Source organism: Phalacrocorax carbo, chromosome 1 (assembly GCF_963921805.1).
Source record: "Phalacrocorax carbo chromosome 1, bPhaCar2.1, whole genome shotgun sequence".
Taxonomy (NCBI): domain Eukaryota; kingdom Metazoa; phylum Chordata; class Aves; order Suliformes; family Phalacrocoracidae; genus Phalacrocorax; species Phalacrocorax carbo.
This window is the reverse complement of record NC_087513.1, coordinates 213742289-213762315: the sequence shown is the minus strand read 5'-3', so window position 1 is coordinate 213762315 and position 20027 is coordinate 213742289. Positions and strand designations below refer to the sequence as shown.

The window sequence follows — 20027 nt, the reverse complement described above, 5'->3', positions numbered from 1 at the left end:
TCGCTTCCCCTCTTAACTTCAGAGCATTTGATGCTCTCACCTTGTTTGCCTTCACTGAACTCTAGAGAAGGACACACCTGCTACAATCCTCAAGCAATACAACGTCCATCTGGCACACAAATAGCAATTGCAAGAAAAATAAAGGTCTGAAGGTAAAGTTTAACTAATACCAGCTCCCAGGGGTCTTAAGTGTTTTGTGTGGAACCAGGATTGTGTTGGTGATTGCTCTGCTTCGAGCTGGATGTGCAAGGGACTTCATTTTCATTTTGCTAAACTCAATAAACGTTGTTGAAACAATCTGAAAAAGGGATCAATTTAAATAATCAAATATGCATCTTTGAATATTTTTTCTCTATTCCCCATGAGCCTAAATGAGTGTTTTGAAGAGCTGGTTGGAAAAGAAATTATGGATGCGAGCAGCAAATAAGGCAATTCCAGATGACTGGAGAAACCAGGAGCCAAACAAACACACTATCTGTTGCTTGTTTTCTTACAGGCCAAAATGTTGAGATTGGGCAGATGGCCAAAAAGCCCTTGTGACAATCCATGTGGAAGGGGGAGGATTTCTGTAATAAAAACACTTCTGTTCACTCAATGTACAGATTGGTTTTGGAGTGTCTTTGAAACGGAGATGTGGGGGGGGGAGGGAAAGAAATTAAAAGGCTCTTTGATTATTTTTTTGCTTAGCGCTAAGCCAGCCTGCTTCCAAATCCTTCTCATGTGAAACGAAGACCTTCGAGGTACATATTGTGGACCAGGTGGCCAGGAGAACAAAGTAAAACAGCGAAGGTCAGCATTGGTGCAGGAACCATTTTCCAAGCACTTCAGAAATGATAAAAAGGATACAGAGCAGGGATGCTGAACAGCCAAAAAATATGCAGCATGTCTGGAAAGATTCAAGACAGGCTTTTTTTGCTACTTCTCAGAAAACTGACTTTCAAAACATTTGCAAACAGGAGTTTGTTCTTTTTGGGAAGAGGTGTTGGAATACCCAGAACAAAAAAAAAAAAACCAAAAACAACCCAAAACCATGGGAGGAAGGTGTGGAGCTGAGAAAACAGAGGGGAAAATATTAATTTGCCAAGAGGCAGTGACAACTTTTTTGACAGAAAAGTACATTTCACATCACAGAGTTTTTTTTCAGCTACAGTAACCCTGCCAACACATTTCACAGTAAATTCATTTGAGGGCAAAGAAAAAGAGTGCTTAATGCAGACACATGTAATGGAAATGTCAGTTCAATCCATCAGGATTGCTGAAGCTGGCAGCAAAGCTCTGCGCCATGAAGTGTACAATTGCTAAAATATTCATGTTTAACAATGGGCCTCTCAAAACATAAATACCTGCTTCTCTTCTCTCCCCTCCGCGTGCCTCCAATTTGTACCCGCGAGCTCAGAAACCTCGTTGTTGGAGACCAAAGCGCGCGTTGTTCGCCCGTGTCCCGGGTGCTGAGCTTGCCTAAGGACAGCAGGTCCCAGGGTGGGGATGGAGGGACAGAGAGTGGTTCCCTGTGCCCGAGTTTGGGCAGATTTGGTTGCGATGACGAGGACACTCTCATCGCAGGCCCTGCCCACGAGGTGCCACGAGAGCAGCAGCCTAGCATCACAGCACTCATCCCATAACATGACCTGTTTCTTCCATGCTTTGGGAGAGGAGAAACTTAAAAATATTATATTTGGGCTCTGTATTCTTGAAAGACTAAAAATAGAACTTTTAAGACCATGGAAAAATTTATTCAGTTATTCAATAAAAAATAGTAAAGTGTCAGATTTGGACGTCCAGATGTTATCACCAGAGCTGGGTGGGAAGCTGCTCGCCTGTTCCAAGACAGAACTGGAAACTTTGTCCTGTCTTAACTTGAGCAGGAAAATAAAAATCTGTTAATATGCCACAAAGCAACTGTTCAAAAACTAGATCAGTTCAAGAAAACAATTTCAAATGAAGAGCTTTCGTTTTGGTTTTGACTCCTTTTCTTTTCCAGTTTTTAATCACTAGTTTACACTTAACTTGAAAAGGTTGTAAACCAAAATGGATTTTTTTCTTTTAGGCTATGTTGGAATTTGTCATTTAGACAATTTTGAGAGCTGTTTATGACATTTCTGCTGAGAAATCTCTCAAGCTCAACCCTCTCCCATAAACAAATTCAGTTTTGACAAATGAGCATTTTCTGATAGGAAAAGTTTTCTCAAAGTATTCCCTGCCAGCCCTAATTATCAGCGAGGCCAACGCACAGGACCTTAGTCTGCATCCTTTGGCATATTTTACTCCCCTCATGGCATCATCTTCTCAGCTCTGGAGAAAACAGCTTCTCATTAAAAAAAAATACAGTCTAATCCTTATGATTATTGCAGAAGAACCTGAAAGCACAAATCCCAATGGCCAGAAAAACAAGTGGAATAGACCAACGCAGGATTTTTATTCTGTAATATTTTTTTGCTATTAAGCCAATCTCATAACTTAGGGGAAGGCAAATATTATTCCATATGGGAAAGTTGTGATAGGCAGAGCAGGAGTATTTAAAAATTAATTATATCTCCCTAAGAAGTATGTATGTTTGATTTGTGATTGTGTCACCTGGTTTTCCAATGGGAAGTATATAGAAGAGTCCTACCAAAAGAGTCTTCTCAAACATTGCTACCAGTGATGCACAAAGCACGACTGCAGGAAGGACATTCAACCTACAGAAAGATTTTCTGTATAAAAAACATACATAGAGCTCATGTAATTGCCGTTTTACAAAGTCCCAGGGGAAGCAGTTCAGAGGTTACGTCAAGCTGTGGGGTAGGTACGGCCTAAATTCTGGCCTTTAAGTCTAACATATCTGCTTTTATTGACTGTTAATTCTGTGGGGCAGATGATTAACTTTGAACTACGCGGTTACTGTAGCGTGCTCTGAAATGGCTGGCTATAATAAAAGGTTTAAGTCGCTGTTGCTATTCTGCTAAAACAAATCTGCATGTCATTTGTTTAGTTGCAAATATATCTCTAGGCAAAACTGTGTAAACAGACCTGCCCCTCTACAAAAAGAAAGGTTATCAGGACATTCATCGGTAGCTAAACTTGGGATATCTGAGGGAATGAAAAACTGGAAGCAATATAAAGAGACCAAACACCAAGGAAGAGAAAAGGAAACAAGTTTGGAAATTACAACCTCCATCTATGCTAATGAATTAAATATGCCATGGACATAGGGGTCAACTGGCGAAGAAAAACTTGTGTCCGTTATATTAAACACTGGAAAAACTCATGGTGACCAGAATACTGAGACAGAACCCATTCACTGATGGCCAGCTTGTGAGTATGTTAATTAATTTAAATGTCTTACCTGTCATGTAACATTTGATATCCTGAGAGTTGCTAATGGGATTGTTGTTTTTGAACATATACAGGTTGAAAGGCATTATGTTGTTGCTACTCAGATGTTTCCACATATCATGGTCTGGACTCGTCCACCGACCCGCTAGCACATCATAGTCTCTCCGTCCCATGTGGATAAGCTTAGTGAGGGGGTCATACAGTCCTCCGTGGTAGCCAATGATGATCTGGAAGTTGGGATTGGTGTCCATATAGATCTCCCCGTACGCTGTGTACAGTATCTGCTTAATCATTAAGCCAGTCCCACTGAAGACGGCCAAAGGAGTGCCAATGTTATCGCAGGCTATGTAGAATTCATCACCGCTGCTGAGCTCCATTGCGAACAGGTGGCCTTGGAGGTCATAGTAGAGGGAGGTGATCTCGGAGCTTGAGTGGTTGTATAAATGGGTGACCTTGGTTGGGTTGGTCAGGTCTGCGTAGAAGAACTGCAAGTGATGGCCGTGGCTGGTTTTGCTAGAGACTCTCCTTCCTAGGCCATCATAGTGGTATTTCACACTCCACCCACTGGCTTTATTGTAGGCTTTGATGAGCAGGCCAGCCGAATTGTACTCAAAAATATCATTGCCTCTTTGCTTCAGGAAGCCATCCTCATCCATTTTGTACTGCACATCCCCCAGTCTAGTAATCCTATCCCTGAGGTCGTACCTGAGCGGTGTAAGGCGGGCACTATTTCCTGGACTCAACAAATGGAGGTTTCCGTTCAGGTCGTAGCTGTAACGCCAGAGCGGTTTGTCATTGATAGACACTGTCTGCAACTGGCCATCAGCATCATACTCATATGAATACCTAGTTGTGTTCGCATAAGGACCAACCTTCAGCTCTTTCTTAACCACTCTCCCCATGTTGTCATACTGCACAGTCATCCAGTACATCAGCGACCGGAATATCTCGTACTGGACTTCCTTCATTCTGCCATAGGCATCAAAATGTTTAGTGTGTGTCATGACAGCAGTGGTGATAATCTGGTTGATATCATAGTAAATGACTCCGAATTTACCAAATTGCTCAGTTTTGCCTGACACATCATCGTACCTGTAGAGATCAATGGGTAAAGGTGTCTCGTTGATGACTGCTTGCATGCTGGTCACCCGGAAGCTGTTGTCATAATTATAGTCAAAGCGTGCATTCACCATGCCTTCCTCAGTGAAGCGGAAAATCTGTCGATCAATGAGGGGCCCTATCTGTCTGTACCTGATTGTACATGTGAACCCTTCGTTCTGCAAGTTTATCGTCTTCAGCATGCCAGCGATTTCATCGTAAGTGAAACTGATCTTCGTGGTGTCATAGAGCATCTCGGCTAACTTGGACAACTTTCCATACTTGTAGATGACACGTCTCCCTGTGCCCAAGTACAAAGTGTGGAGAAGCTGCTCGTCCTCTGTGAAATCCTGAATTACCGAGGCGTTGCCTTCTGGTGGCCGGTAGATGTTCCTGTAGTAACCAATGGAACGAATGGTTTCTAAAGTCTGACGGGCAACATTGGGCATGGTCACCGATGACAGCCGGTCGTTCTTATCAAACTCAAAGATGTACTGTCTCTGGCTGTGAAGGAGCAGCACCATGGACTAGATGGGAAGGGGAAAAACAAAAACCATAGATTATATTCCCAGTTTTCAGGGAAAATTATACTCAGCTCTTACAAAGCCTGCAAGATCCTCCAATCCAAAGAGCAGGGCAAGTGAGATAAAGCTCTGCACCCATACGATTAAATGGTGAGAGCTTTGCAGCTGCACAGCACCTCAAGCGTCCCCAGGTAGGAGCAGGTCAGAGGAAGAAGCAGTTAATGCAGTGAGGAAGGTCTAAGTTCAGAATGCTCAGCTGTTCAAATAAATACCCTGTAGCTTAGCTGTCTCTACCCAATTTCCCTGTGCCAATAGCTTTTACAGACTAAATAAATAAAATTAGTAGAGTGACTTAAACAATGTTTGGAAAAGTACCCCCCGACACCTTCCACTGCCCAATTAATTCATCGTGTCTCCATATCTCTTACTGCAAGCTTCTGCCTGCATGCTGCTTTATTCTGGGATTTTTGTTGCATGTAACAATCAGCACAGACGGCAAAACACAAGGGTCAAGTCAATATGTTTTGCTTTTTAAAAGCCATGTTACTGTAGTTTCCTTAAACTGTTGTAGGGGTAGTTTCTGAGTAAAACTCAGCAATAAGAAGTCCCATCCTCGAGAATGCAGCATATGGATCTATAGGACACTGGGCAGTGTAATGATGACTGATAAGGCCCAGAAGAATTTAAGGCCCATGCCAATCTGCAGAGTGCAGACTGTGGAAAACACTGCAAAGTGTGCTATAACAGTCTGGCCGGATTCATGCCTCACTCTTTTTAATTACATGTATTTCCTATGAAGCAGGAATGAGCCACTCGAAGAAGGCAGGATGTCAGACCATCTGAGTTGTTTTCACATGGGAAATCCTCCTGGAAATTCCTACTGTTCACTCCTCTGACATTACCTGAAGGTACTTTATAATGGAGCTAGCTCAGCAAAGGAACGTTGTGCTTGAAAAATCAAATGCCAAAGCTTCACAGCGTTAAGACGTGCCCTCAGCGTGACTGGGAAGAAACTTCACAGGCTATTTTCAACTGGTCTTTGGTGGTTTGGTACCAAAGTTACTAGGTGCACCTTACTGTTGGTAGGAGAGGAGTATTGGACCATAAGGATTAATCAGCTGATGTGAAGGAGCGCAGCCATGCTGAAGTCAGAGGAGTGAAGCCCATTTGTACCAAATGCACCATCTCCGAGCTCTTAGGGTATTCTTACCTTCTCCAAGTAAGTGTAGCTCCACGATTTGCCATCAGCAAAGATCCTGGATGTAATTCTGCCAGACTGATCATACTCCATCCTTTCTGACATCGTGCCCCTCTGAATCCCTGCAATGTGTCCTCCTGGGGAATAGGTGACATTGACCCCGTTCAGTCTGCTGCTCGGTGACCAGAGACTGGGCCTCCCTGCCTGGTCGTAGAGGATGCGGAGCGTGAATTTACGGTGGTCATCATAGATTTTCTCTGTCCTTGTCACACGATCAAAGTCAAGGGACAGCAGGTTTCTGTTGTGAACCTACAGGAAAGAGATGGAGAATTAGGAAGCTGGAAACAGCTTATCATAGAAACATAGAAACCATTAAGGTTGGAAAAGACCTCTAAGATCATCAAGTCCAACCCCAAACCAACACCCCCGGGCCTTCTAAACCATGTCCCCAAGTGCCACGGCTACACGGCTTTTAAATACCCCCAGGGACGGTGACTCCCCCACCTCTCTGGGCAGCCTGTGCCAGGGCCTGACCGCTCTGGCAGGGAAGGCATTTTCCCTCACATCCAACCTAAACCTCCCCTGACGCAGCTTGAGGCCGTTCCCTCTCGCCCTGTCACTGGTGACTTGGGAGCAGAGACCAGCCCCCCCCTCACTCCAGCCCCTCTCAGGCAGCTGCAGAGAGCAAGAAGGGCTCCCCTCAGCCTCCTCTTCTCCAGGCTAAACCCCCCCAGCTCCCTCAGCCGCTCCTCATCCAGACCCTTCACCAGCATTGCTGCCCAAAGTTTAAGTTACAAAGACTAGCCTTGCTTCACCAAACATCGATTTAGACCACGTTGTAGAGTATCCAGCTGTTCATTGCCTTTGGATAAAAGGCAATTTTCAAAGCAAAGAGTTCTCCTAACATTGCTTCTATTCACTTCAGTGAGGAGAGAGGCAGAAAAACAGGGTACTTTCGAAACATCATCACGATGAAGGAATATTGCCCATATCCCAAACCTAGGCTTAGGACTGCTACAGCTGATGTGATTATAGACCTACAGAAGATGAAATGACAACGTGTTGCGGTGAATACTTGCAAGGTACTCCGCTTACCAAACCTGTGATAGATAGTCTTTTGCTTTCACGTGCATCAAAAAATAATACTTGTAGAAAAAAGATGGATGTTGTGTCATCGTAGTGGAAAGCAGTTACTGAATATTCTGCAGGCACTGGGGGTTTAGCCTTTTCCTGAGATGAAATATGGAGGCCTTGATCACTGTAGATGTTACACAGGGCAGGAACTTTTCTGTGAGAGCTGGAGTTTTAGCTTTATTGTCCTGGGGTTATTCGGTGTTGCATAATTACACTCCTGTTACCTCCACTGCCTCTGCATTTCCAAAGATCAAATGCATCTACTTCAAAGGTAGGAGCAGGAATACACTTTGATTCAGGGGTTGTAGTGCACAGCAAGAAAAAAAAAAGGAGTTGATAATATAACTCCTGTTTAGCTGCATGTGCAAGGAGACTTACAAAGCCACAGCATCACAGTAGCAAAGTACTGAGCAGAGATGAAAACCCCACATTCCCAGTATGAGCTTGCCAGTAGAGGCAGCTTTTTCCTCCATCCCACCACTTTCAAACCTCTTCCAGCTGGTGAACCCCTTTTTTCTAGAAGGGTGCAGATTCTTCTCAGCTGAATTTCAAACTCTAAACAGCTAGCTTGTTTTTCAGGTCCCTTTGCAGCCCTTCAGCTGTAGTCAATAAACCAGGGTTTGCAAGTTGCTGCAAGGTTTTCAGACTGCAAGTTAAACATACTGCCTTATCCTGCTCTGGGTAAAGCCGACACTCTTGACCTCAGTGCTGTTCTCAGCCCTGGTTCAGCTTTGATCTTGGTCATTACTTTAGTGTATATGATTGAATTCCCACTATATTTTCAGGGATGTGGGAGTATCTGAGAGCTTAACAGCATGAGAAAGGAGAGAAAGGATATGGTAGAGCCAATGGAGGAGTTCCTCAGCCCTGGAGGAATGGGAGGGAAAGGCCGGACCACTGCAGTGCTTTCATGCTGCACAGGCAGATGTCTGTGCTGAAACCTGGAGAACAGGGGCACTGCAAAACCAGAAGTCACAAGAAGGCATTGCAAAATCAGAAGTCACAAGAAGGCACCTCAGGAGCTGGGGTCGCAAGAGGCAAAAGCACGGCTGAGAAAATGTGAAAGTGAGGGGAAGGTGCACGTGGCCAGCCAAGAGGGGAGGAATCAGCACCATGATGTAAGTGTGAAGATGATGTAAGAGGAGGCAAGTGGAAAAATGATTTCTAACTTATGAATATCAATGGTAAAATGTGGGTATAACTTGAAGAAATAAATGGTGTGGAAAGGTAGATAATGCTCCAAGTAAATATGTGTAAAATAGCATGTAAATGGGCAGTGGGAGAAAGAGGGAATCAGCCAACAGCCCACTGTATCATGCAAGCTGGGAAGTAATTAAAAAGTTATCAAAACTCTAAGTACAGATGCGCACATGTAACTAACAGAGCAATTTGGTATCTCATAGGTGCTTGCTGCTATAAATAGAGAAACAGAAGGTGCAATTGCTTGGAAAAAAAAAATCAAAGCAGGAAGAAATAACATCTCTGCCTCCCATCTATTCACGGAACAGCTCCAGCCTGGCAGCTGCAGCTTCTTCTGCTGCTGGTCTCTGCCAAGAGAGCTGGAAAGAGCTCTTCCAGGGCTGGGACAGCAATCCAGGCTGAAAGTGGCCTCGCTGATCTGTCCGCCAGCATCAGTGCCATTCACTGTGCTGGAAGGACCAAATAACAGGTCCCAGGATAGCTCTTAAGCTCAGTCCAAATCTCTGCAGCCCATTACCGGTGCCCTAAGTCATTCCACCCTCCCCATGCTCTGGCAAACAATTTCTGCGGGACTAGTTGGAACCAGTCTCCCTTTACATGATTTTTTTTTTTTTAATGATTTGTTTTCTCCTGTTTTCTCAGAGTAATGTCTCTTCACTCTGAGAAGTGCTGCAGTGCCAACAGCCACCCCTCAAGGTGATGGGCAAAGTGAACCCTACCCAGCCAGATAGCCTCTGAACAGGGGCAATCTTTTCCATCCTTGTTCAAGGACACGCCTTGAATAGAAGCGAATATTCTGCAGGAGCACTGGCAGGGCTGCAGGCTTCAGTCCAATAACTGTGTTTTATGGTGAGCAGCTAAATAAGGTGCCATCCTACATCCAGGAGTTCTTATCCTGGAACAGGGTATGAAAGGCTCCTGCAAAAAGCTTTTGCCCCTCAGAGCATTTGACAAGGCTTGTGATCAGCACAGGACTGAAGACAGGGTAGATTTAAATCTGCAGTTCATTGTGGATCTGACCTCCCCTCTGTAACGTGTGAGAAACTAAATTTAACCCCAAACTCACGTTCCACAGTAGTTTATTCAATCCCTTAGCTTGCTCTGAAGAAGCAAGAGCATAAACATGCCACCTTCTCTGATTTCTCCAATGCTTTCTATGGAGCTTTAGCTTACATTATAATTAAAAAACATGCATTGCTCTCCTTGGGAGCAATAGAGAACAAAAAGGGAAGATTTCTCATGAAAACATTCCGGCAACTTTCAGCAGAGGAAGGCAAACAATACTTCTGCAGTGAGAACTCCAGGAGCCAAAAACATCCATGTGATAAACGGCTGCCTACAAAGCAGTTCCCCCAGTGAATTGCTAAAACTGTTGGGGTGGCCATACCCAGACCTCAACACCTTGCAGAAATTGTGGAAGCGATGCTGGACTTGTTAGTCAACGCACCAGGAATGGTTAGCAGCACATCCCAAGAGACCTCTCCGGTCACGCTGGCTCTGGGGAGTGTCTGGGGCACAGGGTCTCGATGCCACCATTAACCTGCTGCCAAGGTCTTGGGAAAAACAAAGTGAATTACAGCAGGAATTGCCATGGTTAAAGAAAAGAGCTGAGCCAGCAGCTCTGTCTCTTTTGGCTGTCCTATTTGCTCCGCTGTCAGAGATTATTTTACATCCTCCTTTACTGAAAAACTAAAGTTTGTTTAAAAAAAAAAAAAAAGGAAGCAGCTCTGTTCCTTGGAACAGAGTTTACCTAACGCTCGCACTGCAGATGGAGTTTGTGTTGCTGTTGGCCAGTGATTGGTTGAATTTGTAGCCAGCCAATTTGTGGAGATATTTCACTACTGGGTGGGTGGGTCAGAGCATCACAATTTTCCGTGGAGTGTGTGGGATAGGAGAAGGGAAAGGGGCTGCTTTGACATATTTGTGCTGCTTTACTGCTCCATGGCCAAGCACAGAGCCAGGTCAGCTTCGATGGGATGGGGGAAAAGGCATCCCTTTATTCATGCAGAAGTCCCTGCCCTGTGCCTTATCCCTGCAATAAACACGTGTGTTGTAGCATTTCTTAGGGAGGGTCAAGGAGACAGCTGTGAAACTGGCCTCATCGTGCTGGGTGCTGGGAGCTGGGCGAGCTCATGGCAACAGGTCATCAGTCCCCAAGAGCACCCTGCGACCATGGGAAGAAGGGCCACAACTCATAAAATGGGGGTCCATGTGACGGCAGAAGAAAGGATGCTTGTTTCAGGGGAAACCCCTCTTTTACGGTGGTCAGATCCTGATCTCCTCATACAAAGGCTTCATGGAGTGATGCTGCAGCCTTTTGGGGCATGCTGTTTCCCCACGGAGCACCACGTCTTTGCGAGCAGTGGGGTGAGGGGAGAGGGAAAGTGGTGATTTACCCACATACAGCAGAAAATGATAACATCTCCCAGAATAAACAAAAACATGTTGAACTTGACTTCCCTGAGCTTTTCCCTTGCCAGGGAAAGCAGCAATTACTGGTACGAGGGAAGAGGAGAACATGACACACAGAATATGTTAAATGCCAGGCAATCCCCAGGGAGGCAATTAGCACCTTCCAGGTTTATGTCTTAGAGGTGCAGATGCTGCCATGCAGGTACAAACAGGCAGCTTAAAACTTCTTGTACATCCTCAGCTACTTTGAACCTTGAACAGAGCCATAACTGAGTCCTTCAACCATGTAAGATGTTCTTCTGCTTCACTAGAAGGGCCCCAATAGGCTCAAAATGTGAATAAATGCTGGCAGATTTATGGGGACACAAGTAACCAGACTGAAAACTCATTTTCCAAGTGTTTTTCCAACTGCAGTACAATATAAAACAAAGACACATTCTGCGTTTGAATCTACTGTGAAAATTTTGGAAGATAAAACTGACACGGGCAGCTGAGCTGCGGCTAAATGAGTGGAAACTGCTTTGAACACCAAATAGCTGTGGCACAGCTGCAGATTTCAGAAGGCTCTCTCCTTTCAGAAAAAGACCTGTCTGATAATTTCATTGGTTATTGGAATAAAATGAAATAAAAACTCCAAGACGAACCAAACAAGAAGGGTGATGCCAACTGATCTGCAGATATACAGCAGTTCCCACTGAAGGAGCAGCTTTAGCTTTCACTACTCTTTGCAGTTTTTCTCCTGGTAACAAAATCTGAGGCTATTGACGCAAAGGGAAAGGAACAGAGGCTGGGCTGGGGAGGGTGAAGAGCAATACTTGACAAGTGTGAGTGAGGAGAGACGGCAGAAATCACACCAAGGTGGCAGGGGTCACGCAGCTTGGAATAGGGAGAGGTGAAGAGCAAGGGCTGGGAAACACATAACCTGAAACCAGAGCATTAATATTTACTGCAAAGCTTAAGTGCGAATAAATAGCTGCAGTCCTTTTGCTGTGGTGGCATTACACAGCACTAAACATTCTTCTCAGAGGGACTGAATTTGCCAGGTGCTGAGCAGCTTCCCAGGAACTGTTCATGAGCCCATGACTCTGAAACTAGCAAGGTACAGGGTGATTGCGCAGGACTTGCTATTACAAGTCGCCAGCCTTGCCAGCAGTTAGCAGAGGAATTACAGGCTTATTGGGCAAGATCTTTAAACAGCCCTGACAAGTCTGCGGTGCATTGTGTGGAACAATGTTTTCAAAACACATCAGTCTCAAGCACAGAAAGGACCATGGGCTCCTGGAGGAGAGAGTACTATCAGGCTGGGGCTGCTTATAACACTTCACTTTGGGGAACAAGGGCAATTGCGATGCAATGCCCTGCGAGCCCAGTTCTTCAATAGGTTAAATAGATTAGCAAGTTTCAGGAATCTAGAGATGTTTTGGAGGCTGCCCAGTGAACAATAATCATAGAATCATAGAATGGTTTGGGTTGGAAGGGACCTTAAAACCATCTAGTCCAACCCCCCTGCAGGGTCAGGGACACCTTCCACTAGATCAGGTTGCTCAGAGCCCCGTCCAACCTGGCCTTGAACAAACACTTCCAGGGATGGGGCATCCACAGCTTCTCTGGGCAACGTTCCAGTGCCTCACCACCCTCTCATTAAAGAATTTCTTCCTAATATGTAATATAAATCTACCTTCTTTTAGTTTAAAACTTACCCGTTCTAGCCTTCTCTTCTCTAGGCTAAACAAGGCCAACTCTCTCAGCCTGTCCTCATATGCTTACAAAGCTTTCAGTGCTCAGGTCTACTACTGCCAGCAGCACAGGTAGAAACCATCTATACTAATTGGTGCAGTATGTTAGAGTTATAATTGTCCCTTGCTTGCTTAAACGGCCTGACACAATGGTTAAACCGACAGTGTCTGATGGGGCATCGTGTGTTGCCATTGATGCAGAGGACTTGTAGGCAAATCAGCCCTACTACCTGTGATGGGTAAGAGAACATCAGCACAAAAGGGGACATAAGGTTATGTTCAAGTCATAAAGTTTGTGTCACTGAGGATGAACAGCTAGTTCTCTGTCCTGCAGCCTCCTCCCTATTGCAGACAATACAAACCAGCCCTGTCCCTTTCTGTCATGAGACCAGGGACTGATGAGATGGTGAGGGGACCCCAAAACTGCTCACGCTTCTCACTTACCCTCAGCCGACGTCCGAAGACAGTGACCTGCCCTCTCGCTTGCTCCTTCCTCTGCCTCCACTCCACGAGATTGAGGCCGTTGTCAATGGGCAGGGTGACGTTCCTCTTCCCCACCGTGGGGTTGACGGTGCCAGCCAGCAGATGCGGCTCCGTTTGCAGGGCCACCTCCATGCCGTTAGCGAGCATCAGTCTGAGAGAGCCATCGGCACCGATGTAGTAGCTGTTTCGGACTTGGTCTGAGGACAGAAAAGAGATCTTTTCAAATGGCTGCCCAATGATATAGCTCCAGCTTTTTCCTCCTTCACCCAGGCTTCATCAGCATTTGTGATGGTTGTAACCAAATGCGGTGTCACCCACCTGCCCCACTCTCAGTGAGCAAACCACTGGTTTCAGCAATGACAGTAAAGACGGACAATCTCTTTTTCATTCTGATGGGGTTCTGCTCCTCAGACTCTTGCAGAAATGTCTTACACAGGTTAAAAAAGGCACAAGTGGGAGAGCCGTGTAATACCTTAGCAAAGGACACAGGTTCAAACCTCTTCCTCAAGACTAAAACATTGGTTGGTGAGATATTTGTTTTAAATCACAGTCTGGCTGAAAACTTTCCATGCTTTTATATCCTAAAGATCCCAGTTTCACTACAATATATGAAAAAGTGGGGCCACCTACTTTCCACATCTTACTCACCATCTCACAAGTGACAGGAAATTGCACAGCGAGTTAATGCTAACCAGTTCCCCAAACAACGGCCAAAACCTTTCACTTGGGAAAGCTTTCAGGAGGCAACCGAGGTCCTCATGTTTGGAGAGAAAGCAGAGGCACTAAGCTCCCACACATCTCCATACATCTGGCCTGCACTAGCTCTTGAAAGATCAGCAGATTTTCAGGCCAGGATTTGGGAGTTCAGGAGTGGAAGAGAAGAACAATCTCTCTTCCTCGTCCTTCAGGAATCAGGCAGGCTGAAAGCCCGTCTTTTGAATCTCCAGCTGGCATTTCGCTCTGCAGAGAGGAGCTCATGAGGGTAAGAAAGCATGAGAGCTGCTCAGTGCAGAATGGCTTTAAAAGCACATTATACAAAGACTGCCTTATCTGAAGCTACTCAAAAAGCTGGAAAATATTACAATTTCTGTCTCCCAGGCTACCATAAATACCTAATTGTGAAAAACCCCACCCATTAAAAATTCATGTCAATTGTTTTTCAATTCTGAGGCAAGTTGGGTTTTGTTCACTAGTTGCTCTGCCATAGCTCAGCAGGAAATGAGGTCACAGCGAAATTATCATCTCTTGTCTGGATGAAATAGATTAGCAAAGAGCACAGTTTGGTATAATTAGGAAAGGAAACCTGACACCAGTTGGTCTTTTTTATTGTGAGTCTGATCCTGCTCCTGTGGTAGCCAGCTGGAGTCTGGCCACACTGATCTCAGCAGGACCACAACTCAGCGTACACAGCAGTGACGGTCTGAAACTGCTGTGGCACTGGATTTTGCCACTGTAAACATACAGCAGTGATCCACAGTGTGGGTCCAAGTATTTTAGCTGTACCACTGAGTACTTAAGTTGATGGTCTTTTGACACAGACTCCAGCCGGACCAAACCCACTCCACGCTTGATTCTGCAAATGGAGAGAAGGGGCACAGTCAGCTGGCTGTCACACTTCTGTTCTTAGGTGCTTGGTTTGGTGAGAAAGTGGTAGGATCAAACAGTAATATCTATCAAATAGTAGTATCTGAAGAAAAAGTAGATCAAATAGATCAAAAAGTAAATCAAATCAGTGAAATATCTCTGCACAGCTAATACAGTCCTCCCTCCTTCATCCTTCACCAGGAAGCAGGGAAAAGCTTGATGTTCTCCATGAAATCCGCTGGACATGCGAAGGTCCCTTCGTGCCACACAAGCACCGCAGAGGGGTTATGGTGGATTGTCACCAGCAATGTGGTACAGTGTGGGGAACGTAAATGCTCCACTTCCAAACATTTTCCTAAAAGAAGACTCTTCCCTGGCTTTGGGAGGCATTTCTCAGGGGCTACATGAAATCCAGGGGCCACTGGATATGTATTTTATGCTGCTCTGGCTCTGGGGTGCTAGTGCCCTATTTTGGCCTGGAACAAATGCTCACTTTGTCATTAGCGCAGAGGAAAAAATATTCCACAGCGGTCCTAAGGTGCCTGTTAGCTGTGGAAGCTCCTAAACCCCTCCTACATGAATCTGTAACCTTCTGAAAATGCCTTCTCAGACCTCAGCTGTTCACAGTGCGATCCAGGTTTTCTGAAAGGTTCACCAAGGATTTGTGCAAGCTGGCCAGAGCTGTGAGTCCAGAAGGAAAATGCACGAGCAACTCTCATGCAAAGGGAACCTGCAACACGCATTTTCCCTGGAGAGCAACAGACCAAGCAAGACACTCCCAGACCTTGAGAACGGCTCCAGCTCCATCCTCTGGGGGGGCACTTGGAAGGCAACTTCATTTCAGCTCAATGAATACAACCCCAGGCAACTCCAGTGGCCCTTGTTTCAGTTTTCACAGTGCTGCCATGAACAAACAGCTCCCTCAGTTTGGGAATTCACGGTCCCTAACACCTGTGGGAAAGCCACCCTCAGCAGGTCACAGGCCACCTCTGATGCAACTTTATCCAGATCTTAAAATTAAGATAAGTGATTTTCTTCAGATCCAAAGAGTTTTATAATTGTATACTTCTGAAGATGGTTACGCTGTTTGTAATGGCAAGAGTGCCCCTGTGCTGGCGGGCAGTACAATGAGATAATTGACCATGGCACCATTAGGTAACTGTGCCTTCAGCTCTGTGTGTATAAATCTCATCACAGTTGATTATCTCACTAAAGGGCCCCCAACAGCGGGCTTTATTGCTTAATTAGGCTCTTGAGGTGAAGCCAACCTCGTGTCTGTACAGTTGCCAGACGTCTTAATGTGAGCGGATGGGATGGCATGGGGTAGGTTGGATCTTCTTTGCAAGCTGAAGTAAAGAATAAGAAAGTCACTTTGTTTCCCTGCGGGAACAGTGGGTACGGCTTGAAGGGGCTGGTACCCTTTCAGCCATCCACTCCAGAGGCAGGAAGGGCAGCATACAGGCATAGCAGGCACCTTCTTTAAGGAAAGCTTGCTGTTATTATAGGAGAGAAACATGTATCGCAGAGACATGGGAACAAATGTGACTCTGGAAAACATTGGTCTCGGAGCACTTTGCTCCTCACAAGGGGAATGATGGTTGACACCCCATTGCCGTCAGGCACAGAGCTCGAGTTAGTAAGAGCTGGGGAGTGAAAAAAGCAAAGAGTTTGATGGTCCTTTTCCTTTCTCCAAGCCCCAGGGAGCGGGAGCGATGGCTCTCCTTGGCCCTAAGGAAGCTTCAGCCTTCAGAATTTAAGAGATCCAGGCTGGCATGGTTTGTGCGCTACAACTTCTGCCCCTACTAGTATGGCAGCACAGTGCTCCCCTGCTATTTATTCCTCTTTTCTTTCCTACTTCATTACCTTTTCCTCCACCTCATCAGTCCTCCACTTCCCCACCTTACCATCACCAGCAGAACTATGTTCATTTCCAACAGCCACAAACCAGTCCCACCGGTCCTGCCCTGGCTGCCCACCTCTCGTTCCTCCTTTGTGCCTCTCCACACCAGCCCTTCAGCTCAAACGCAGACCTTCTGGGGACAGGGACGGTCATTTTTCTGGCCTTGTGAATGTTTGAACAGCCAGTAAGCAAAGAATCAAAGATATCTCCAGCAACCAGCTGGAAGCCGGTTCCAGGAGAGTAACTGTTAAGTTAGAAGCCATTAAAAGAATGAAGCAAAGGAGTCGGCTGGAAGCACGGCTAGATTTACGCACCCTTTTTGTTATAACAATAATGGTAATGATGATGGAGGACCGTACTGCACGGCAAGGGGACTGGCTGAGAATGAAGCCGAAAACAGCTGCAGAGCAACCACGGCACTAGGGAATGCGGCTAAGTAGGTGTGAGTGTGTGTCTGTACCAGCTCTGCGGCGCTGAGGATGCAGGTGAGTTTCGGTGCTGGGATTATTGAGATGAGGCCTGTTTCCTGATGGCTAATCCATTGTGTGCAGCTTGCCTGGGAGAGGCGTAGTGGCCCAACTCACCTTGGAGCAGGGTGTAGAAGGCTCCTGATGCCGACAAATTGGTTGTTATTGTAACATCATCCTTGCTGGAGGTTTCCACCTGGACATGCACGGAGCTGTCAGTGTCGCTGCGGAAGCTGCTCACTTGGCCAGTAGGAAAGGTCACGTTGGTCAGACGCCCAAAGCTGTCGTACCTGAAAGGGAGGATGGAGTAACGTCAACAGCATCAACAGAAGGGTGGGATACAGGAATCATCCTATAAAGCAGAGAGCAAATCTTGAAGTCATCGCCCAGGTTTTTCCCAGAGAAAAACTCATGGTCAGTCTGTCAGACCTCGACTTTTTTGGCCTTATGAGAGGAAAATCACAGCTTTTAGCTGAAGAAAATCAAGCAAAGAAGAGAAAATTATTAAATAAGTATTAGTCTGTATTTTAACAACATTTTTTCTGATACTTATCACCTGCACTGTGCTTCTTGTGTACTTTATTTCCCGTTCCTGTGCGGTGACTTAAGGAAGAGCACTGGCCCGTTGTCGTGGTTTAACCCCAGCCATCAACTGAGCACCACCCAGCCGCTCACTCACTCCCCCACCCCAGTGGGATGGGGGAGAAAATCGGAAGGGCAAAAGTAAGAAAACTCGTGGGTTGAGATAAGAACAGTTTAATAATTAAAATATAATATTAATAATAATGTAATATAATGTAAGTGAAAACAATACGAGAGAGAGAAGAGAAACCCAGGGAAAAAGCAAGTGATGCAACCGCTCACCACCCACCGACCAACACCACCGGTCCCTGAGCCACAGTCGCTGCCTCCCCTGCCAACTCCCCCCAGTTAACGTACTGGGCATGATGTCATATCATATGGAATATCTCTCTGGCCAGTTTGGATCAGCTGTCCTGGATGTGCCCCCTCCCCTCCTGGCTTCTTGTGCCCCTGGCAGAGCACGGGAAGCTGGAAGCGTCCTTGACTAATGTAAGCACTATTTAGCAACAACTAAAACATTGGTGTCTTATCAACATTATTTTCATACTAAATCCAAAACACAGCACTATACTGGCTACCAGAAAGAAAATGAACCTACCCCAGCTGAAACCAGGACACCCATGCATCCTGTCTAGCAGAACTAGGAGATTCTGATGGCCACCAACTGTTTTATCTGCTTGTGTCCTGAGCTCTTCAGCAATCTTCTTCTTTCTTTAATCTTATTTTAAAAGCTAATGTTAAGGTAGCAGCAAGAACCTGCCAGAGTGGCCACATCAGGTAGAGAACTGTCCTTTGTGAACATGGTGTAGAGCCCTGAGCGTAGCTGAGACCCCCGTGTCTACCTTTTACTGTTCCTAGGACCATCTGGAAGGACTGATTTAAAAGTGTAGGAAAGCAGTTTGGTTTTCACCCCTGCTGAGTCCTTGGCTTTTCCAGTGGAGGAGTCAATACAAGCACCACCTGGGAAGGTTTCTGTGATGTGAACACCTGTGTACCAGGACCCAGATGAAATAAGCTATGTGCACGCAGGTCCCACAGCACTTAGCAAGCTGGGGGGTTATTTTTCAATAAAAAGGAGAAGCAGACACCTGTGCCTAGAGGCCCTCTGAGTCAATGGAGCAAACACATCATCCTGCCTCCCATTTGTGGCACTGCAAAAAGGGCACCCTTGGGCCACGGACTGAGCTAAGAGCAGAGGGTTAGCAAGGGACCTTTGCAGTGAGGCTATCGGAGACTGAAAGGGAGAGCAGCAGGAAGCTCTCCTGGCTTATCTCTGGAGAGCTGTTGGTCCTTCTGGTGAGACAGACCTTCAGGGAAGGGATATTTAACTAGTCAGGGAGAAACAGGAGAAAAATTCCAGCAAAAGCGATCAGTGATAATGTTTGACTTTTTTCAAATCCTGCCCACGTATCATTTAAGAATGATTTGTATGATATATAAGAAGATCATATCAAGAAAACATATCACTGGGGGATGCAAAGTGAATGGTGGGTGAGCAGAGAGGACTCATTCTCCTGCAATAGCCAGTGGTGAGCCTTGGATGGAGCACAGTGTCCAGCGAAGGGCACAGTTCCTCAGAATGATAAAGTAATATAAATGATAAGTGAAGGATAACAAGCTTAGAAAACATGACCCAAGAGGCAAAGCTAAAAGAAATGAGCTGTTTTAGAAGAGAGGAAACAAGGAAGTGGGAAAATGCCACCCTGACAATGGTTGTTCTAAAGAGAATTATAATTAATTCTCCATCATGTCTACTGAGGATGTGACAAAAAGTAACCAGTTGGATGGAAAAAAAGAAGATTCAGGTCATAAGCTGGAGAACATTTTCCAGGCCCGTGGTTGCTCCAAGCAGAGGAACAGATGGAGCACTGGAAACCCCATTGCCCAACACTTCTAAGACTAAGTGAGAGAAATGTGTTAGAGAGGGTCTGGATGCAGTTGATCAGACCTTGGAGGGAGCTGATGGTTGAGGAGCTCTTGGTCCTCCTCTTCAGGATTACTCTTAGCTGGGGAATAGGACAACAGATGCCATCTAATAACAACAACAACAACAAAAAACCAAACCCCGAACAAACAAAAATAAAAGTAAAGAAAATAAAATAGTACTCTTGAACTGCAACCCATGAGAGACCCAGGAGCAGCCGTTGGCCTGGATCTGCACTCTACAGGAAAAGAAATTTGTTTCCTCTTCCATTCCCTTTTTTCCAGAGTTGTACACAGTGCTGGTACTTTGCTTTTGAGAGCGCGCTGGCAGTGACTTAGCGTGAAGAAGGGCTGGTTGAAAAGGTGCTTTTTGCCCCGGTTTAATGTTTAGTGTATAGTGACTAAGTGGGTGAGCTCATTGCAAGTCTCGCAGCCCTTGGGTTTGGAGACACCGTCACGTGAGGCTTTTCT

The 20027-nt window shown here is 45.7% G+C and overlaps 1 protein-coding gene across 6 annotated transcripts in view; it reads right to left on the bottom strand.

Annotated features, from left to right (window-relative positions):
* TENM4 (teneurin transmembrane protein 4) overlaps positions 1–20027 on the bottom strand; it is a 607970-nt gene that overhangs the window by 12041 nt on the left and 575902 nt on the right. For all 6 annotated transcript variants that reach the window (XM_064441474.1, XM_064441478.1, XM_064441476.1 and 3 more), the window contains 4 exons: positions 17169–17341; positions 13062–13297; positions 6148–6444; positions 3326–4940 (listed from right to left, as the gene is read on the bottom strand). In XM_064441474.1, the coding sequence (XP_064297544.1) occupies positions 3326–4940; positions 6148–6444; positions 13062–13297; positions 17169–17341 (2321 nt within the window). The remainder of the gene's footprint in view (positions 1–3325; positions 4941–6147; positions 6445–13061; positions 13298–17168; positions 17342–20027) is intronic.